The 23333-nt window shown below is 38.4% G+C and overlaps 2 protein-coding genes across 9 annotated transcripts in view; one reads left to right on the top strand and one right to left on the bottom strand.

The window, feature by feature from the left end:
* PON1 (paraoxonase 1) overlaps window positions 1-13292 on the top strand; it is a 21116-nt gene extending 7824 nt beyond the window's left edge. For both annotated transcript variants that reach the window (XM_006911913.1, XM_015589433.1), the window contains exons 5-9: window positions 2065-2188; window positions 4917-5117; window positions 6412-6493; window positions 10464-10592; window positions 13134-13292. In XM_006911913.1, the coding sequence (XP_006911975.1) occupies window positions 2065-2188; window positions 4917-5117; window positions 6412-6493; window positions 10464-10592; window positions 13134-13292 (695 nt within the window). The remainder of the gene's footprint in view (window positions 1-2064; window positions 2189-4916; window positions 5118-6411; window positions 6494-10463; window positions 10593-13133) is intronic.
* Window positions 13293-14769: 1477 nt separating this feature from the next.
* The window catches only part of PPP1R9A (protein phosphatase 1 regulatory subunit 9A), a 262671-nt gene continuing 254107 nt past the window's right edge, over window positions 14770-23333 (bottom strand). For all 7 annotated transcript variants that reach the window (XM_015589385.2, XM_025046923.1, XM_025046925.1 and 4 more), the window contains 2 exons: window positions 22393-22575; window positions 14770-21041 (listed from right to left, as the gene is read on the bottom strand). In XM_015589385.2, coding sequence (XP_015444871.1) covers window positions 20832-21041; window positions 22393-22575 — 393 coding nt within the window. In that variant the 3' untranslated portion in view covers window positions 14770-20831. The remainder of the gene's footprint in view (window positions 21042-22392; window positions 22576-23333) is intronic.

The following is a 23333-nucleotide window of genomic DNA, read 5'->3' as shown; positions in this document are numbered from 1 at the left end:
TGAATTGCTCTTCCTCCCTGTTATTCCAATACACTTATCTATCCTAGTTCTGATCCTACTGTGGGTTTTCTCTCCTGCTCATTGTTTTGTCACACATTTCAAAAATCTCTGAGCATTCCACAAAGGACTAGTCTTTTGCTTCCCACTTTTTTCCTTCATTTCAGAAAGTTCAAACATGTCACAACGAGAACTGTGCCTATTTTCTAGAACACCCCCCGATGGTTTTTTTTTTTTTTTTAAATCAGCTCTTCAGTTCTATTCTTTTAGGTTTCCAGATACTTCCATTGGGTTCTTCTCCTATAACTACTTTATACTCAAACTATCGAAAACTGATTTTCCATCCTTTTATTTTCTCTTCTACCCCACATAACTTCCCTTCTTTTATATATAATATAGGATATATTTTTCCTTTTCAATAATCTCTTTATGCATTTAGCAACATTACATTTTCTTTTAAAAATATTTTTAAGTGCAAAGAAATATATTGTTGAGTGTGTATATATTCTTTTACATAAAAATGGGGAAATGCTACATAAATATTACAGAAAATAAGTTGCTTTTGGATTAAACACTACATCATAGACTCCTTTTTGTGACAGTGCATTTAGAACTACTTTTCAATGGTTGTCTAGGATTTGTCCATATGGGAGTACTATAATATAGTTTATCTGTTGATTCAGTCTATTTCCACCTTTATGCTTATTGCAAACAATGAATGCTAAAATAAACATTCTTGTACATATTTATCCTGTGAATATTTCCTTAGGACAAATTCCAGGAAGTAGACTCTGTTGTGTAAAACATGAATCTGGGTTTTAATCCTTGTTTATGCTTGATTTCTGACTCCCTCATTCTTCAACCATCATCAGGGGCTTTGGATATTTCATGTCAAATGCCTCTCGTATCTCTTTCTGCCTTTCTTCCTGGTTTAGTCTCTTCTCTCCACATGCCTGGATTACTTGGGTAGCCTCAGGTCATGTTATTCCTTGACTGAAATCTCCCATGAGTAGAGCCTGGATCCTTACCCTTAAACCTAACAAGACTGACATGAGCTCTCTATCTCTATGGCTTCAGCACTCCACTCTTTCTGTCACTCACTCTACTCCACTACAACATCACTATTAAGTGAATGTGCCAAGAGAGCTCCTGCCTCAGGCCCTTTGCACACACTCTTCCCTTAGCCTGGAATGCTTTTTCACTAGGTATTCACATGGTTTGGTCTCCTATTTCATTTAGGTTTTTGCTTTAATATCAGAGAGAACTTCCTTGACTCTCGTGAAGAAAATTTTATTACTCTTTATACCTTTCTTTATTCTATTTTATTTTTTCCTTCGTATCACTTAACACCAACTAAAATAAATTAAATACTTGTTTGTTGAATGGAGAATCTCCTAGCTGGCTTCTCTGCTCAAATAACTTCAGCTCAACCTATTTAACTTTGCATTGTTTTTCTTTAAACACCAATTTGGTCAAGCCCAAGGTTTCCAAAGACTAACTGCTTCTTAGGGAAAAGACTATAATCTAATTTCACTTGCTAACTCTGATCACACCTTCTTCACCACTTAGACTGGTCTCCTTCATGTCCCAAACTCACACTGACTCAAGAAATCTTCTCTTTGATACTCAGGTGGGGTTTTTTTTGTTGTTGTTGTTTTTTAATGGCGTTCATCATCATACACTTAGTAAATTATACCTGAGCACACCTTCTCATATTAGTGTTTCTCACCTCTTCTATCTCTTTTATCTCAACTCCACACCTCACTGATATCATTTGCAATCAACAAGCTCTTTAGAGTTTTAGTGTCAAGCACTGCTCATTCTTAAGTTGAGGATAGTTTTCCCCCTGTGGAGTCTGGAGTTTTTTGAGACCGTCACTGGTTCTTCCTTTAGCCATTTTTCTTTGGAGCAATCACAAATGCTTCTCTCTACAAAGAGATGAAAATATTCCATCTGCCTGACACCCTAAGTACTAGTTGGAGGTGGGTTGAAATTACTTTTTGAAGACAGGGCTGACAGCTGAGAGCTCAGTTAATGTTTCAATTTTTGTTTTTAATCTCTTCTCAGATAATACTGTGTACTTGATGGTGGTGAACCATCCAGATTTGCAGTCCACCGTCGAGTTGTTTAAATTTCAAGAAGAAAAATCACTTTTGCACCTGAAAACCATCAGACACAAACTTCTGCCTAAGTACTGAGATATATCATGTTTCTATTTCTCTTTAATACTGGTGATCATTAATCCACTTTTAGTTTTTCCTTCTGACTGGGAGTGGGGGAGATAATGACTGTTCAACTCTCCTTGGTAATGACTGCAAACTGCTCCAAATGTTCTTCTGTAGTAACTTTTGAGGACTCAAGGTCTGCAGAGAAGACATTCTCTTTGGTCCTCATTTTCTAGGCTGGCTGGACGCTGTCTTAGAACTTGTGGCCTTTAAATGTCCTTTTGAGCCTTTACAAAGAAAAAAACCTCTGCTTTTTTTTTTTCTGAAAACAGACATTATTTCAAACCCAAACCAGTTTCATAGATGAATTCCACATCTAGAACTTATTTATTTGTTACTAATTTATTTTTATTTTTCTATCGAAAGAAACAGAATCTTACATGTTTCTATGAATTAGAAACACATACATACCTAAGAGTAGGAACTGTGGCCCAGATCTTCTGTATCCCTAGGAAGAATTAAACGAAGGTTCACAGAACAGCTTTTGATGGGAGAGTGTACTTATACATTCATTCCACAAATATACTTTGGAAAGAGAATGAGGATACTGAGAATGTGACAAATGCCAAGATCTAAGTCAAGGAAAAGTGTATAGAATGGAGTAGCTGGGCTAATAATAATAATAATAAACTTAATGAGCTTTAACTATAAGTTAGGTGCTGCAATAACCAATTTAAACAGATTATTTTATTAACTTTTAAAAAATATCATCTTAATTATGTTGTATTATTATACCATTTTGGATTAAAAAAAATTGAGGCCTGGAGTATTTCACTTACCCCAGATAACATTATCAGTAAATGGTACAGCTAGAATTTTAATTCATGTAGCTTGAGTCTGGAACTGGTGCTCTGAGCCACTATAAAATAGTAAAAACTTATTTTATTTGTTTCACTATCTAATCTTAGAAATCTCAGACTTGTCCAATTTCCTAGGGTTAATGTATTTTTTTTTCTGGGCCAATTGCAAAACTATTGGTCTTTGGCAATGTGGAACCAAACTGAAAGTAATCATATTAACTAAAATTCTGCTCTCTCAACCCAAGAATTAGCCATGTGTATTTTCTGCTTGTCTGTGATGGTTGTTTATATCGTTTCTAGCATTTATATTTGAATTACTAATCTATTATAGTTTAAGCATCTTATTATTAGTAACATAATGGTTATTATTGGTCATTTACTATGTGTCAGGCATGGTGCCAGGGTTTTTACATTCATTATTTCATTTTATTCTTACCCCAGCCTTTCAGAGTATAGAGAGAAAACTGAAGTTCAGAGTTTAGTGACATAATGTAGCCCCACAGACAATAGCCAGCAATGTCAGGATTCAAATGGAGTCCATCAGGTTTCCAAGCTATTACTCTAAACCATTCTGCTCTGCTCCTTTGTATGAAAAACAGGAAATGATTGTAAAGCACACTAATTTCAGAAATTTGCTTTTTAAAAAGAGAGGGGGGAAAACCCCAGGTTGCAGTTTTATGCCTGGAGCCTGTGCAGACTAATCATAAATCCTGAGACCTTCTTTCTCATGTAGCTATAGTAGCTACCGTTGATTGACGGTTTGGGCTGTGGCAGGGTCCCTGCAAAGCACACAACAGGCATTGTAATTTCCATTGCAACTCCACAAATTAAGATTCTGATCCTTAGTCTTATACTAAAGAGCTGTATGACTTTGGGAGAATCATTTAACCTTTCTTTACAGATGAGAAAACTGAGGCTTTGCACGCTTATCTAACTTGCCCAGGAGCCCAGAGCAGTGTCAGAGCTGATCTGCAGGCCATTATGCCCTCCACAATAGAGCAGAGATAATTCTCTCCTAGATAATGGCCCCAGGGAACTTCTGTCACCTCAATCAGCAAAGAATGACTCACTTATGTGTTCGCTGTTGTACCTATTAAAGCAGAAAAATAGACTCATATATCTTAGATTTTCAATAACAGAGAGAGAATCAAAATCAAAAAGAAAAAAGCCAAAGCACCCTATTTCTGGGCGTTCTTGTTCATGGACAGTTTACTCAGTTTAGAATCATAAAACTTTAAGGCTGGAAGTGACTCTAAAGCTGAAAGATAGACCAGTTCATCTCATCTCCTTTTACAGATAAGGAAACGTGTGAAATGATTGGCTTTTTCATAAATCGGACAGCTAATAGTAGCAGAGCTTTAACTACAATACAAGTTGCAGGCATTTTTTCCACTACCTAATAATGCCTGGGGCTGTTCTATATGAGAGTAAGTGCTATGTGAGCATAAGTAAATTTTGCCTTGATAATGATTCCTGGCCTACTTTGATGCTACTGAATGTAGTATATCTGTGTGCATGTGCGTGCGTGCGCGTGCACTCACACACACACACACACACACACACACACGTGTGTGCACGCACACAAACCATAGCACTATTTTTAAGACACAGTTAATAGACTTTTATGTTATATTGCTATAATAACTGCTTAGGGTTTCTGAAAGTAATTATTGTCTTTGAAGATTGTATAGGTGGGACTGATTACATATTAATTCTCTGCCATAAGAGTTAGGCTAGAGTGAAGGCTCCATCTCACATATTGATTTTAGGAATAAATATTAATGAATGCCAAGACATAATCCTGGAATGCACAATATCTTCATCTTTATATAGCTGTATATATATATACATCATATATAACTGTATATATCATATATGTGTGTTTGAATTGCAGTTTGAATGATATTGTTGCTGTGGGACCTGAGCACTTTTATGCCACAAATGATCACTATTTTGTCAACCCCTACCTGAAATTCTGGGAAAGGTATTTGGGTTTAGCGTGGTCATATATTGTTTACTATAGCCCAAATGAAGTCAAAGTGGTGGCAGATGGATTCGATTTTGCTAATGGAATCAACCTTTCACCCGACGGCAAGTATGGAAACTTTTTAAAAATGTCACGCATTTTCCCAGATTCTCATTAGATATTTTTTAGAACATATTCCCTTCTAAATAATGTGGTATATTTTAACATATTATCCTAGTAAAAAGAAATTAGGAAAGATGTAAAATATCTTAATTTTTCAAGGGGTAAAATTTATCGAATAAGAATGTTCTATTTTGTGAAGACATATTTTTAAATTTCTATTTTTTGAGGGAAAAGTACATTTCAAGAGGGTGAATAAGCATTTAGTATTACTGAATAATACTGTGATAAGCATTTAATTACTAAATAGCTTTGCTTTGAGAGAAGATTTTTTTAGTGTATAATGAGATTTTTTGTATGTGGGTTTATATCAGTAGTGCTGGTTTATGACAAGATAAAAAGCTTGCACCAAAATATAAATCAAAGCACTGCTTTCTTCATCAAAAAGGTGTTACAATGGGGGAAAAAGTCAACTTAACTAAGTAATGTGCTTAGTGATGTAGTTGATTTACTTTACTATCTGGTGGTCACCCCGAAACAAACGATTGACAGACCAGCATTATTCTGGTGACCATACTTTGGTCAACATTGTTATATATACAAAATCTATGTCTTCATCCATCTATACCCTTCCTCATCTTTCATCACCACAGATTCCAGAGGGTTAGTAACATTTAGGGCAAGACACTTGGACAGCTTTCAATTATTCTTATCATCCCCAGTCTTCAAAAATAGAAGATAATCAAGGAGTCATTTCTCCTGACCGCAGGTCTTTATGATGGGCATGGCCTTGTACTTTGTGCAAAATACTAAATCCACAGGGTCAGGAAAGAAAGGAGGAAGGCATCACTTAGACCCAGGCTAAGCATCTTATATTCTCTCACACTTCCTCTGGCTTAAAACAAGGAGCTGATTGTTAAAAGAGCTTTCCTGCAGCCTGCTCAAGAGAACTCACTATCTTCTGAAATGCAGAACCTGGGGCTTGCCACTGTATTGACAAACTAAGAGAATCACTGTAATGCATTTTGCTCCTGGTTAGTAAAAGTTGATGTTAGGGCTAAGTTCCTTCCCTGCTGATCAGGGCCAGCTAGGTTCTTTAGAAATAACTTCATGATTAAAATTCCTTTGTGCACTGTAAACTCACTAGTTCTTTCAGAATTTTAAGTTCTTTGGAAAAGGAGATGGGTTCTATTTTTCAGTCTCTAAGCAAAGTTCTTCCCTAGAAAGAGTTATTACAACTTTACTGTCAACTTTTGAATCACATCACTTCAAGTGCTTTGATGTAGCTCTTTTTTCTTTGAAGGTACATCTATATAGCTGAGACGCTGAGTCATAAGATTAGAGTGTATGAAAAGCATGCTAATTGGACTTTAACTTTATTGAAGGTAAGACGGATTAACACTATAAGTTTACAGAGTGATAATTAGGTTCTAATTGATTTGTGAAATTAAAAGTGAGGAGAAAAGACTTGTCTAATTGGAGTGGGTGAGAACCAATTTTTCACTCCTTTATGAAGAATCATCATCATCGTATGTGTTTGTTGTTCACTTATACTCAGCTGTGGAGTGGCAAGCAGCAGACCACACATCTCACCAAGAAACTTTGATTCTGCTCTAGTGAATTTTAAACTTGGCATTGTGTTCCTAGATTTCCCTTCCTCTCTTCCTTCCTTTGTTCCTTTCTTCGTTCCTTCCTTCCTTCCTCTCTTCCTTCGTTCGTTCGTTCGTTCGTTCGTTCGTTCCTTCCTTCCTTCCTTCCTTCCTCTCTTCCTTCCTTCCTTCCTTCCTTCCTTCTCTCTCTCCTTCCATCCTCTCTTTTTTCCTTTTTTTATCATTCTTTGAGCAATTCTCTGCATAACCTTCCTTCCTTCCTTCCTTCTTTCCTTCCTTCCTTCCTTCCCTTCCTTTCACTTCCTCTCTCCTTCTACCCTTCCTCTCTCCTTCTCTCCCCTCCTTCTTCCTTTCCCTGCTCATTTCTTTCCCCTCTCCCTCCCACCCTTCCTTTCTTCTCTCTCTCCCTCTCTTTCTCTTCCTCTCTTCCCCATTTTTCCCTCTGTGTTGATGGAACAGCCAAGAAATAGCCTCGACTTGTATTCAACATGACAATGTTCTCCACTGTTTATAAAGCCTAAGTCCTCATGACGGCCACTGTGTGCCCTGGCAGCCCATCATTTTATCTCGAGCCCTTGCCCCTCTACTCAGCCTCTCCTGCCTGCATATTCCTGGAATTTGTCTGGCACCACCCTGTGTCAGGATGGGGCACTGTTCCCTCTGCTCAGGTAATCTTTCACCAGATCTCCATGGCTGTCACTTCATATCCTTTCAGATTTTACTAAAATGTCACCTCAGCGAGGCCTCTCCTGGCTACCTAATCTACACTTGCAACTCTGCTCTCCCTGCCCCCACAGTTTTATTTTCCCTTTAGCGTTTATTACTAACATACTATATATTTTATTTATCTTCTCTATTGTCTGCCCCTCCCACTAGGGTGTAAACTTCACAAGAGTTTCCAAAACCTAGAAGGCACTCAACAAATACTTGTGAAATTAATATGATGAAGCTAGGTACGCTTCAGGGGTTCCTCTCCTACTCTTACCAATTCTGATCCGGATTGAAGGTTTGGGTCAAAATAAAAACACGAAAGAGAGGAAAGAGAAAGCAAGAGTGAGCTGAATCATGAAAGTAGCCCCCTGCTCAAAAAACAACAAGACATTGCCGTAACCGCCAACAGCATGAAATCCTTTCACCAGGCACTGGATGACTGTTCCCGTCAGCATATCCTAGGTACTGTCACCAGGGGCTTCCCTCTGAGAAAATTACCTTGAAGCAACATCAAATGTAACATTACGTTTGACATTAAAAATCATTGGCAGAGACAGTTTGGTATTAGCTGAGGTAAAATGGAATTTCCACACTCATACTGGCTGAGAGTATAAAAACAAGCTATGGTGATAGCAATATATACTTCTGTAAATTGAAAGGTAAAGAATTTTGTAAGGACAGAACCCAATCCAAAATACATTCAAAACACAAATACTGAAGCGCTGCTCCTGCCAAGGTGAGATTGAGGATAAGGCTGATTTCAGGTTTGGCTCCCACTTTTGGCATCAGATCATGTCTATCTCCTGACATAACTCAGTTTAGACTACCTCCATGACTGTAATGTTATTCCTCCTTTTGAAGAATCATATTAACTAAGTCAGTTAATTAATATCTGGAGTGCCAAGAAATGTGATGAACTCAGACGGACCTTAAAATTTTCGATGAGATGTGTAGGGATTTATGTTCTGTCAAAGTATGGTCTATACATACGATGGAATATCATTCAGCCTTAAAAAGGGATGAAGTACTAATAATGCTACAACACAGATAAGCCTCCTTGAAGACATTACACTAAGTGAAATAAGCTAGGCACAACGGGACAAATATCATAGCATTCCACATATATGAGGTACATAGAATAGGCAAATCCACAGACAGAAAGTGGAACAGAGGTTACCAGGGGCTGGGGGAGGGAGGAATGGGGAGCTATTGGGCAGAGTTTCTGTTTGAGATGACCAAAGGTTCTGGAAATGGATAGTGCTGATGTTTTTTTAACATTGTGAATGTACTTAGTGCCACTGAATTGTACACTTAAAATTGGTTAAATTGACAAATTTCATATTATGTGTATTTTATCACAATAAGAATAATATATTCCGCCCCTTCCCCCCCACCAAAAAAAAAAATCCAAGACGGCCAATGAATTAGTCCCACTTCAGTGAGTTTCAGTTCTCTAAAACTTGAGATATTTATTAACAGAGTTTTTCCCAAAGAGAATAATTTATGAAGTCTCCTTGACCAAGAACGTAAAATTTTCCAGTAGGCTTTGTGGAAGTGTGAAACGTGGCATGTGTGTGCATTGCGGTGAGTTGGAATTGCTAGGAATTACAGATTTGCATGGCAAGAGCCCAGCCCAGGCTCCCGGCTGAGCCATCAGCATTTCCTTGGCAGGAACCGGGTCTGCTGCTTACTGCGTTCCCTCCAGCTGCTGTGCTCCTTGCAGAGCACATGGTAGGAGCTCAGGAGTTGCAGAGTGAACGAATGGGACCCCCGGCTTCTGTGTCCTTATCCCACTCTCACCCCAACTCTCATCTCTGCTGGATCTCACCTGCCAGAGAATTCACCAGTTGGCTATTATCTCTTCCAGTGATAATAGTAGAGCCCCGAAACAAACATTTCCCTCACCTAAAGAAATTATCGTATCAGAGTAGAACGTCTGACACTGTCATAGATGCGGGCTTGGTGGGTAGAGAAGGCCTGGAGCTGATTTTGAACAGAGCGTGCTTGGCCAGCCACTTTCTTTGGCCAGCCTTGCCTGTCTCCAGGGTAAGAAGGACTGATAGCTCCTCACAAAGATGAAAAGGAGGCTCTGTCACAGTGCTTGAGCCGTCTAGTCCCTTCATGGATGTTGGGGATGGCTCTCATTTTGAGTAGGAAGCATATGGCAGCATTGGCTCCCTACAGTTCCCCACCCATGTTCTGGCCTTTGCAATGAGTCACAGTTAGTTATTACAGGGTCTCTAGGCGCCAAGGTATGCTGGCCTCTGTTTGAGGTACATGGTAGACACTGCTTCTCCAACTGAGAGTGAGAAGTAAGCAAATAGATGTGATTTCTCTCCAGTAGAGAGCACCCAAGATGATGAATGGTGGAATTAAGAATCCTTGGTATTATTTATGATCCTGGTACAAAGCCTCGACAGCAATTCGTGCAGTCATCACATGCTTGCAACTTATATTTAGAAAATAAACAGCAGAAGAACAGGGAATTGAATAACATCAGGAAACTAAAGAAGAAACTTCTTCCCAATCCAAGGCAAAAATTAGACCCTGGGTGATCATTTGTCCTCTGGCTGCACAGCCTATGATTAGCCACTAAAGAAGAGCCTGTTCTCATCAGAAATGAATCTATCTACATTTCCTGGTTGTTTTCTGAATGCTTATAAAAATATCATTTGCACGTGCCATTTTGAAAACAAACTATTTTATGCTGCACTTAAAACTTTGTTTTCCTTCAGTTTTAGGTGCATGCACAGATATTAATTCAAATGATTTCATGTAACTTTTAATAGTCTTCTTTTGGCTTTCTGTATCTTCTCCTTCCCTCATCTGTCGTGGAAACTGAAAAAATACCCACATGGGTGGAAAGCTAGAGGAATTCCCTGAGTGCTACCAAAATGGGCAGAATTGTTGTGTCTCTGGAACCAGCAGTGTGGTCACCGGGACAAGACAATAGTTTTGTCTGACATATTGCTCTACCATCTCTCAATTTGTTTTTTTAACTTTCTGTCTTTTCTTCTTGTTTTTAATTTGGAAGTCCATTGTCTTAAATACACTGGTGGATAACATATCCGTGGATCCTGTGACAGGGGACCTTTGGGTTGCATGCCATCCCAATGGCATGAAAATCTTCCACTATGATGCAAAGAAGCCTCTTCCATCAGAGGTTAGTTTGAAAAATGAATCAGATCAGAGACTTTATTGCCAGATGTTTTTCAGTTGAAGACTTAAATCTCAATTATATGGGCAAATAAAATGTGGGGCATGGATAGATGATCCAAATGATCAGATATAAAAAAGAATTTGAATTTGGGAGGCATTTGAGCCAGTTTGGGCAGGAGATAGATGGTACATTTAAATTGAGAAGATTTCATAAGGACACTATATACAAAGGTGCGGGCAGAATGTCGGGAAATCAACAGGGGATAACGCGGTAACCCAGGGCTGGCAAGGGGTCAGGAAATGGTTACCAGAAGCCAGAACAAGAAGAGCTGTGTGTGGAGAAGGGTCTTCTGAGAGAAAGCTGGCCTCTGATTGAGGGATGTAGCCAACCATCAGGGAACCACAGGGAGGATGCTTGAAGAATAAGTAACTAGCCTCCCCATCAGTCCTCCCAAACCCCACTGCTGCTTGGTCACCCTAACCGGGAGCTGGAGAGCAAGGGGGCTCTCAAAGTCAGCCTTTGTGCACACTTGGGCAGAGTAGAGAGTGGACCTGGGAGGCTGGGTGAGGATAACCAGCACTAGACTACTGGGCTCCATGTCTTTACAGATTGAATTTCTCTAACTTGGGAATTATAATAGTTTAAAAAATATAATGCATACCACATTCCTATGGTCTCATCATTTGTTTGTCACTTGCCTTCCTATTCAGCTCTCCCTTCCTGTGTCTCAGTATATGTAAAAGTTAATGCAGTGGACCAGTCTTGAAGCACAAATGGCCATCCCCTAATCTTCTTATAGGAAGATAAATCACTTGCTGGAATTATTCTGGATTAAAAGACCTTTTCTTCCATCTTAGCTATAGTACCCGAAGACCCTATGTGTGTCTACGGTCTTCACTCATTGAACTATTTTAGCAGTGCAAATAAGAATTCGAAACTCACTTTGACGAGGCATTCGAACTTTTGCTATGATTTACCTGGGGTTCCCTCTTTTGAGTTTTCAGTATGTATTAATTATGCTCATTATTTACATCTAATATGTGATATTTTTGATATAGTCTACTGCTATGTATTCTTTTTAAGGCTTAGTTTTCAGTCTCACACATCCTGGCCCCAAAACAGAAAAAAAATATTTTATATTCCTAAAAAAAGAACCGCCAAATGTGTATTTCCAATTACATCATGGCATTTCATATCTTTAATTTTAGGATAATTGCGATTATGGTGAATGGCAATCTTTCGTGGCTTTTGCTAGTTCTTAGCTGTTAGGAATGCTATATGGTATGTTTAATAGAATTGAAGAAATGTAGTCCATGGTGTGTTCACTGTTTGGAACCCAGAATAATGTTAGATTCTAATTTGTTTTTGCTTGTTTAGCTCACTTGGTGAATGTGAGTCATTTGCTATAGCATGGACTTGGTTGGCTGTTCTGGAAAAAATCTTGTGATGATGGATCTGGTAAAGAATAGCAAAAAGTCCATTATCTAATGCACCGCTCTATGGAAGAGTTATTTAGTTTTATTAAAAGAGGTTCATTTACTTAAGATTCACCATCAACTATTTCCCGTTAAGAAACTGCTACATTTTAAAGCTATGACAATTTTCAAAACATCTGTCTTTGGTGCCAGTTGTTTTAAAAAGTTCATTTTAAATGCTCCCACTAACCCTTTAATATCCAGGCACTGGCCTTCCTAGTCTGCAATATTTGGTGTTTTCATATGTAGGTATCCTTTCTTTAAGTCATTATATTTTATTCTAAAGCTTAAGAAGAATAGAAAGTTAAAGTTAAAAGGGAACTTAATCTAGTCTCACTCATCTCGTTCTACAGATGAGAAACAAATGGTAAATAGAAGCTCTGAACCATGACCCTGGATTCCACACTTACAGTGTGCTCTTTATAGTAGGATGAATCACGTGAAATTGCCATTTTATCAGCCAAAATAGTTAAATATTGGCTATTAGCCAGCCTAACATACTACTACACTGTTGTTAATGATACAATCGTATTTCTGCTCAACTAAATGATGAAAACTGAAATTATAAAATTTTATATACTAAGAGTTGGAACCATAAGTTCAGCAGAATGGTTGAGTGTGGTACAGAGATAAGTTCTTTTTGAGGCCATACTTTTCTTTTGATTGACACATTTAAAAACAAGAATTAAACACAAACATCCAAATTCTTAGTTTATCTGAAAATACATGAAAACTATCCTGAATTTCACCATGGAAATAAATTGACTATTACTGAGTAACAGCCCCCCCCCCCATAGTCCCTACTGCTCTCTAATCTCCCACCCAGACTGTGCTACTCATTTATATTTCTTGCCTCGCCTCTGTAGGCCTATGTGTCACCACCACTGCTTAAGATCACCTGATCAAAACCTGTCATTACGCCAGTGAGGAAACAGGTGTCTTATAGTCATTTTGGAACAAAACACGATTTACCTGAAGGTTGCTTCTTATGGAGAAATGACTGCACGTTTAAAGTTATATTTTAAATGACTTAAAAAAAAAAATTAACCTAATGTTATTTCTTTGATAGGTGCTCCGAATCGAGAATATTTTAACAGAAGAACCCAAAGTCACACTGGTTTATGCAGAAAATGGAACAGTGTTGCAAGGAAGTACAGTTGCCTCTCAGTACAAAGGGAAATTGCTGATTGGCACTGTGTTCCATAAAGCTCTTTATTGTAAACTCTAACAGGCCGATTTGCACCCATGCCATGGTGAGCCCATCACTTAACTGCTTGCCACACTGAATGGGTCACAGTGATCTCATCTGAACAATGAATGCTGACCTTAAATCAGCACATCATGAGGGATGAAAGCGCTGTTTAACTGGGAACAGATACAATATGTAAATCTTTTTCGAGAGGATGATATCAAATCAGTCTTGGAATACTTGAAAACCTAATTTACCAATAAAGTCCTTTCTGATGAAATGAATGAAATTGTCATGTCACTTGTCAGGTATTAAGTAATGTAACAGTATATGACCCCAAAAGTACTTTCCCTGAAACGTGTTCCCTGAGCACATGTGAGCTTATGGTTGCCTTGCCTTGTCTTGTTCAGAAAACAAGAGAGCAGGATGACCTCACGGGTCATCAGAACTCCAGTACTCACTCAGACTCCAATTCATGTGCCCGGAAAATAGAGTGCACAACTTTAGGCACTGCTCCTTAAGCGAAGCCATTAGACATACGCATAGTCAGACTTCATGTTTCCCCTTCTATATATGACTTTCTCGGTAAATATAAACTTAATACCCCAACTCTCCTTTTACTCTTGCTTATTCAGTTCTCCTCTAGCAAATGACGTGTACAAACATCTTAAAATCCTTGAGAATGTTGTCACACCTGAAAATTATGTGTCTGTTACCTCAGCACAAATTGTGTGTTCCTTTGACCTGGTAAAAGGAAGAAGTTTGTTCACTTAAGTGATTGGATAGAAAATGATGCCCAAAACTGATTCCAGTAAAGCTAAGTGCCTCCAAAGACAACATTGCTGTAGAGGTGATGGTGGTGGTGGTTCTTTTTCTATTCTAACTAGCTGTGGAGGCTAAGAAGATAATGATAGAAAAGTAAACAAAAAATAGAAGAAGTCAACAATCTTTGGCTATCTTCTGAGGGATGTGACTCAGAAAAAAAAAAAGATGACTTTACCATTTTCTTATAAAAGCCATATGAAAAGGTTACCTATCTTCATTTAACATCCCTCATTTGCTATATTCGAGTCTTGTGAACATTTAAGGTTTTAGAAATAAAACTATTGAAGGGAATCCCATACTCTGCCATGGCCTCCTAGCTTGCTCCACACTGTGTGAGGTCCACTGCTGAATGGATTTGTTTCAGAGTTTTTTCTTGGCTGATAAGTATCAGAAACTATGGTTGTGAAGCTGCAATGGGAACGGAAAGATGGGCGAGGAAGCTTAGCTGCTCGTGGAATCTTTGATCTTTTAATCTTATGCCCAGTTCCACAATTGTGCTTCCAACTGTAATTCTAGCTGCCAATTTACACTTTATAAGGGCTAAAATTTATTTTTAGTTTCATTTCCATGGAAAATGTGCACTTTGCTCTTGATTGATAGATATATTTTGACAGTTAATACAGGCTTACCCAGTCAAGGCTTGTTTTAGTTGAAGGTGAAAATGGAAGAGGAAAAAAATTACTCCAACAGATCTCAGTATTTCTTTTTATTGCATTCGTTGTCTAACAACAATAATACTCATTGGCAAGAAATTTATTTACACTAACAAATTAAATTTAATCACAGGTGTTTTTAGATTGGTCAGAAAACAAAGGATATTTTGCTTTGAATGCCTCTGAAAACCAAAGAGTAAGAAATGTTTGAAATGGAACAATCTAGAGAAATACATATTAACCAAGCACAAGAGAACAATTCAGATGTGGCACTATTGTCTCTTACATGCAAATGATCAGACACCAAAATGTACAAATTAAAAGTTTCAGATAACATGCTATCCATATTTATTGGACTTAAAATTATTTTCGAACAACTTTTTTCCTTTATATAAATAAAGATTAAAATAAATCAACTTCTTACAATGGAACAGAATTCATTCTCTTTCTTTTTTCATTTTTCAGCTGGCCATATTTTGTTAGTAATATGTAGCAGGTGTACTAGTGGTTTAATTGCAACACCATTAAAAAAATATAAAAGCAGTAGTGATGACCATAAATAATATTAAGGAAAACATATACATAAATATTTAAGGGACTTCACTAAGCACTAACTAAATCTGATGTTGTTGGAGGTGTTATCTAGCCTCTTCATTTCCACTTTTTAAGGTAATTTAGTTATTTTTGGCCAATTGTTCTTTCATGGATCGAAGATTAAATCCTTAACAGAAAACCTGGATGTGTGATTAAAATGCTGAAAAAATAGACATGTACACCTTCCAACAACATACTCACACTCACATCCACTTGTGTGACATTTGGCAATGACCTAACCATGCCATCACTCCACAAAAGAAGAAAATAAATGGTCATGTGATGGCAACACTGCCATCAGAGAGCCAGTAGTTAGTGGCTTACGCATCACAGCTACCAAATATGTCATATTAGAGCATGAGCGAATGCACAAGAACACACAGTGCAATTTTTAGCCAAGGAAACTGCAGTTCGCAGTTGAAATGCCCAAAGCTGCATAAACTTCTGAGTTTGAACTCAGCAATGTGCAATCTTGACATCAAAGCATTAACCAAACATTTGAGGAAATTTTATCTTACTAAACACCAAGTCTCTAATAAACCAATTTTACCAAAATATATAAACATGTAGAAGGATAAGCGCATTTAGTAGAAGAAATACATTTTAAAAAAATCTCTCAAAATCTTATGAGCCATTCAATGTATACACAACACAAAAAGTGGAAATAAGGCTATGATTACTGCTTGGGGTCCTAACTGACATTATCAAGTTCCATACACAATATCTATTTTTTTATGCCATGTCATTGCGGTATGTGTGTGTATGTAAGGTGGGAGATATATTCACACATATGTAGTTCTGTATATCTACACAGTTGGCATGCACGTTATTGAGTAGTTGCCTCTTGTTCTCTTATCCCTTACCTCTTACTCATTTTTGAATCCCTAGCAGTTTGGGGGTTGAGATTGGGGTAGAGCCAAGGACTGGAAATCATGTTTCTTTCTTTTCCCACTCGGTAGGGCTGGAAGCAGGTCTCGTGCTATGCTTGGTCCACACAGTGATGTATATGAACCTTCAAGTAACAACCATGCCCTCAACACATCCACACAGACACCCACGGACAAGCACTTTAAGGCCCTCTTTTTAGCATCAGGTAGAACTTGATGCTTTCATTTTCCAGAGGGAAATGGATTCTGTGGGCTTCTCCTTTGCCCTCTGACTTCTCGGTTGGGTGTATTCCATGCTGCTACTTTAAATGATTCAAATACTACCTACATATTGCATGGTGTTCTTTTTTTCCCCCAGTGTTTTGGACCAAGACTAAATTTCCTGAGACTTGAAATACCTAAGACGAATGTAAATAAAACCTGCCTGCAGACCCAGGCTGTTTGACAGGAGTGGACCGCTGCAGCACGTATGTATTTCTTATAACACTGCTTGCCTTAGAAAGTCACTTCCCACCCCACAGTGTAATGCAAACCATTCTAGCAGAACATATGGACATTTCATTTCTGGACTTCATCTTTATCTGCTTAGCTTCAGAACAGTGTACAGGCAGATCCATTGATTAGAGGTAAATTTGAAAAGGTATTTTTTAAAAATCTGGGCTTTTCTTTTCCATTTTACGTTTTCATTTGGAAAGCATCGGTGACATGAACCCTAGTGACCGCTGTCCCCCAAAGTGAAATGCCCCTACCAGCAGCTCCATTGGGACCATAAATTTAGTTACTCAACTGGCATTTGGTAATTCTTAAATATCTCAGTGTAATGAGGGGGCTACAAGACACCTAAAGTGCAGACATTTCTTTTAGAATTGTTGGGACACCTCTCTTTAGAATCTTGAATGCTTTTGTTAAACACTGGGTTTCCTCTCTTGAGCCTTGGTCAATATGACCTTTAACACTTACAAATGAGTTGAATATCCATATAAATGCAAGTTTTCATTTACCCTATAAAATATAATTTTAAAGCACATGTTAATCCAACTACACAAAGAACCTAGACAAGAATTCTTTGTCTTCAGCAAAAACCATAAAGGCTAATCAAGGTGCTAGATCAAACAAGCAGTGACTACTTTTGTAGCCTGCACCTGAGATATCTTCAGATTTCAGGCTACAGATGACTACAGGATAAAAGGCGGTGGCAAGGGTTAATTTGGTCCCTCACTCATCCTCTTGCCACTTGGTTCCCAGCAACAACAAAGGAGCACCAGATAAGTGTTCCCATTTCATGCCCTTTAAAAGCTGAGTCTGGCATTAGCACCCATCATACTGTAACAGTGAACTGTCATGGGTTAAAAATGCATATGTGATATTGAAGGTGGGAAATCATGTCAACCTCAGCTAAATCCATGTCAACCCCAGGTAGCACAGAATAGCTTTACTGTCATGAAACTTAAGGTAGGCTCAACTAGTGTGTTAGAATGGGCAAAATTCGGCCCTAACATAAATCACTCGGAAGTAACTTCTGCAAAGTTCAAGCAAAAAAAGAATAATAAAACTATTACATAAACTATGAGTTACTTTAAGGGAGATAGTCTTAAATAATGTCATTCTGTTATAAAACTTAAGTCCTTTCATGGAAAACTCAGCTCATACAATGCTCTCTAGCCACAGCTTGGCCTCGCCACACATCCCCTGTCCCCCAAAGCATTACCTATACCCCAAAACACTTTTGGCTATTGTTAGAGTCATACAGAGCTGTTGTTTAGGGAATATAGTTCACACTAACTGCATATTCCCCTTTTGATTCATTTTCTGATAAATAAAAAACTGCAAAGTCTTAATGTTCATGAAGCAACAATTCTGTGTTAAATCGTATGGACACTGAAAATCATTAGCATTAGGTAGGAATTATATAAGACACTGGGACCCCGATTAGATATCATGCACTACTGTCAGTTAAAAAAATAATAATAGGAAAACAAAATGCTCACAGATCTGAGGTGCTTCATTTTGTTTTCATACTCTTTTATAATCAGTTTACATTTTATCCTTTGTTGGACAATCAAATCAAGTGCCTCTTATAATTTCAGCAGTTTTAAGTAGTAATGTTAAAAATAACTCATTAAGAACTAAAATTACTATAACTTAAAAAATCAAAATTGTTATAACACAAACTAAATGATTTGAGGAATAATAACAATTTGATTAATAATATTGTCAGTTGGTCATTTACCTAAATATTGGAAGTGTACGAATAAATTTAAAACAAAGGATAATGCTTCTAAGATAGTTAAGAAAATGTAATATAATAGATCATAAATTATGTGCAGAGACTGAGACTTACAGACATTTCCAGTATATACATCCATTTTCAAATATTACCAAAGTGTAAACATAACTTAAGATAACCATCCTCCTATTTCCACTCTTAAAATGAATACAGTTAAATTTCCAGTGTGATCCAGATCATTTTTTTTTTTCAAAGATAACCAAAAATGGCAAAAAATTTACAATAGCAAGCACTGGTATTACTGGATTTTGACTAATTTAGCTTTTGAGTATTAGAAAAGATTTGCTGGATTTTATAGTTCATTAATAGTGGTTCCTTGTTTCTCATGATATTAATAAACAGCAAAGCACCACACATCTCAAAATATTAAGAGAGTATCCAGGATGGCAGTTCCATCATCATACCTTAAATGAAAATAGACAGGAAAACATACATGGTGACTCTGATAATTGTAAAACACAATGTTACTTTATGTTAGTTTTTCTGAGGACTGAACGAATGGTCTGTACCTAGTGACAAAAGGACTGAAGCTTAACAGATAATACCTTGTCACGGAAGAGGAAACAGGCCTTAGGGAAGGAACAGGATGATAAATTTCTACTTGAGACGATTCCAGATTTTGAATATCGAGACAAGCGAAAAACCAAAAAACAAAAAAAAACAATGTTCTAAATAGAGATGGAGCTATAAGGGCGGGAGCCCCTTTCCACTGTCTGCTACCTGTAACCTCCAAAAGCTGCCCCACGAAGTGCTGCGTATGTGATGTTTCCAGTGGAAGGTATGGACGGAGATGACCCATGTAGTCTTTCCGGAAGTAAAACATTTGTCCAAGAATCTGTCTGTCCTCAACTCTCATTGTGAAACTCGTCCCTTGGAAAGTGGATGACCTCATTTTTAGAGCCAATGCAACAAGGAGAACCAGATGCATGAGCATAAAGAGCAAAACAACAACCAAAACCAATCCATGGTTTGAAATTTCTCAAGACGGGTTTATTTTGTCCTCCTCTGCCCCAGTCTCCTGTACTTGAATTAGTTTGATGAAATACTGAAATCCTTAATATTGGCTTTAAAATACACATAACTGCTAGACTGCACCCTATGCACCATCTTAAACTTTAAGTGTCAAGAGGCAATCTCTAAAGAATGGAAGAGACTGGCTCAGAATAACTACTCGAAGCATCTCTAAAATGTAACGGACAGCTCTCCTTTATGGCAACATTCTATGTGCTCAATAAAATGGCTTCCCTGGTCGAATGTTAAATCTAAATTTTCTCAAACTGGTATTTCAATTTTTCTTAAAAGGACATTTGTTAAAATGCTTACTGTGCCCACTTGGGAAATCTTGAGTAGAAAATATATGATGAGTTCCTGACTGTGTCATGGTCATGCCAAAGACTAGCCAGAATGTTCCTCAGGAGAAGAAACCAGAAAATGTTCGCTTCCTTAAAAATCAATTTCCTGTTCAATTTGTTGGGGAAAAAAGGAAAGGAATTGTGTTGTGTGTATTAGTGTTGCTGAAATACTGAACACGCAGCGGTAGCAAAGTAAACAACAGATCCCAGTACCCCATGGCTGCATTAATGTCTGACTTTTTTTCTTTGTTTGGCTAAATCTGGAAGATAAATGTTACTCTCAGAATCCCAAGGTAATACTCACATCCACATTCATAAGGCTTTTGCTTCCTTCTGGGGTTAACAAACAACCATAACTCTTTTCTCTCTTTCAGATGCCCAGCAAGCAGAACGGTTTGCTTGCTTTCTTGCCATAGCAGGTAATCATGGGGCAGGGCACCCACATTTCCACAGTGGGGCTGTGCCACTGTCCAGACACAGAAACAAGGGGGAACTTTCCCCACACACTGGAGGAGATTCTGCAGCCCAGATCTCACGGCAGAGTGGTGCTCTCCGCCATGGTGATAATGTGCGACTGCCCGTGTCAGGATCCCACACTGAAAATTCACGGCACCACATTAACAACACTGGGGCATGTCACGCTCCTGTCGGGCAGCGTCATGCTGGTTCTCCAAGTGGCTCAACCCACCGAACACAATACGAGATGTTGGTAAGTGAGAGAAGAGAGAAGAAACATAGCTGCTTTGCATCTCTCACAAATCATGTCCTTGGTTTGTTAATAAACTAAAGGTGGCTTGGGATTATTTCAGTAGGTTAAAATGAAGAGTGTATTCTATTATTGTAGAAAATGCAGTTATTCAACACACAGTTCCCCAATCTGCCTAGAGCACATTACCCCTGTCATCAGTTTCTTCTTCATCTTCCGGAGGAGAGCAGGGCAGGAAGAGATGGAGATGTCTCTTGAACGTCCCCACCCTCCGCTACGGCTCACCAGCACCCTCCACTGCAGCTGTCATCTTTTCCGTTTTCTTCGACTTCCTCTGCATTTGCTCTTGTTCCTTCCTCCTCAGCTTTTCTCTTTGTTTTTCCATTTTCTCTTGAGCCTTCCGAGCCTTCTCTAGTGACACCTTCATTTCCTTGAGTTTTTTTTTGACCACTGCTCGGTCCTGGGATGATGTCATTCCAAGAGCCTAAGAAGGAAACATGTAGACAAACTGAGTTTGAAAACCAAAGACCTCTCTGCTTATGATGCGGTCGATATCACAATATGTATAAGCTCAAAAACTAATTTAAGCATCACCGAAAAGGTAAAAACTGAGGAAGATCTGATACATTTGCCAAAATATCTACATACTGGGGGACTAAGCTTTATTTGTTCTTTTGCTCTTTGAAGTTCCTAGCACCGTACACTTTAAACCTCATTAAGTAAATGCTTTCCAAACTGGTAATTAATGAGTGAGTGAATGAAAAAAGGGCATGATTCTGCTTCTCTAACCTGTAGGCTGTAGAAATTTCTAGGCAAAAGTATTGCTAAACTCATCAATATATTCGAAAGATAGGACTGGGCACCCACTGCCACAGAGGGCCCCAAGAAGGGCAGGAGGAATTGACATGGCTTCCTTTCTGCCAAAGTATTCAATTACAATGAGGACCACAAATGTCTTTGGGACCAAATGCCCATGTCAGCATGGCTAGCCATTCTCTCCCTGTAGGCAGACCTATAAAGGAAGCTTGATTATAATGAGAAAGTTGCTCAATGAGCTTGGAATTCAGAATAAGAGGAGTTAGTTAAATGTTTCATGACCTTCAGAATCAACAGCAAGTTGCATCCATCTCCCTATCAGGGACAGCCTTGTCAATGGGGCCTTCATATTCACAGGCTGTTGATTGATCTCTAACCTTTTCAAGACTGTCAAGAGATACTCATCTGCCAGTTAGCCCAGCAGGGGGCTTAGCTTGAGGGTGGAGAGCTGGCTGTAAGCTGTCTGCCCTCTTTCCACAGGGATGGGTGCCACCTCAGTCTCTAAAACAGGTGAACTGGACTGGTGAAAATGAGAATATGATGGAGGGAGAGGGACGACATGGTCTGCACATATTTGGAGAATAAAGTTCTGGGCAAAACATCATCTCAGTTTTAGAGTGGTGTGCAGGGAAGAGTGGGAGTGGGGGAGAAAGGAATAAAGAAGGGAAGATACATGGGATTTGGGTTTTAACTCTAATGTGATGAAACAATCCACATTGGCCATTATTAAAACTCACACTACATAGGAAGTAAGTAGAGTTAATACATGGACCATGTGTTGTCAGGTGGAAGCAGTGGAGTGAATCACTGGCTCTCCCCAGCAGCCTACTATTTAAACCCCTGATGACTTTCCGAAACTTCATTTACTACTGGGAAATAATTCAACGTCCTTTCTGCTGACTGTTGACAAGGATGACCTCTCAGATATGCAGAATGCTCTTATCTAATGAAAACATGTTAGGCGCTATGAGTAATACAAATTATACCTGATAACCTAACATAGACATATAATTCTTTACCTTAAGTTTATTTCCATCCAACTGCAGGAGCTGCTCTCCAGTGATGTTCTGGGCACTGAATTCAGATACATACTGCTCCAGACTTAGGCTCATTAGCCAGTGAGAGACCTGCTGCACACTCCATTCAGGAACGGCCCGATTCTGACACTGACTGTGTTTGGGAGACTGTCCGTCATCAAGGATCTGAGGTAGGAATGTCACGCAGGGTTGTTAAAGGGCTGAGATGCTATGGCTCAGCATGGCACGTTACGCTATCAAAAGGAATTTCTTGCCTACTAGAGCCATATGTATTTTTAACCATAAAGTAATAAGCTAATGGCTCTATTTGTTTGTAGCACACATACACAGTTATTACCTACATGTTTTTAGGTACTTGGGAATTTAAAAATCCCCCCAAATACAACAACATTATCAACGTAAGAAGTTTAATACTAAAAAATACAATCTAATGTTGTAAGCTTTTACTTCAAAACACTTTGGAAAGATTATCAGATGGAGGAAACAAATGCTTCATTAATCTCTATAGGCAATGCATCACTCCACATTTATCCTCTGATAAGACATTAGAGATATGTAAAATTATATTTAAAAATATTGCGGTATCTTTCGCTTAGAGGAGGAGAGCATTAAGCCCTCAGGTATTCTTAAGGGAAATTTCAAAGCCATTATTTCATTTGTGCAGTAAGCAAACTTATGAGGAAGGTAGGGCAGGCAGTATCTACAATTATTTTTAATAAATGAAAGAACTGAGACTCAGAAAGTCTACAGATCTGCCCAGTGCACAATATTGCTTTCAATAGTGCAAAGGGCAGTTGGTTCCTAGAACCACTAAGCTGAGAGGAGATGAAGACAATGACAGGTCTTAGGAGGAGAGACAGAAGTCGCCTCAGTGACCCACAGAGGAAACACAGAAGGGATGGGAAAGCTGAGATGAAGGGAAA

This window comes from Pteropus alecto, unplaced genomic scaffold (assembly GCF_000325575.1).
Source record: "Pteropus alecto unplaced genomic scaffold, ASM32557v1 scaffold21, whole genome shotgun sequence".
NCBI lineage: Eukaryota > Metazoa > Chordata > Mammalia > Chiroptera > Pteropodidae > Pteropus > Pteropus alecto.
The sequence above is the reverse complement of the archived record's forward strand: the minus strand, read 5'-3'. Positions and strand labels throughout refer to the sequence as shown.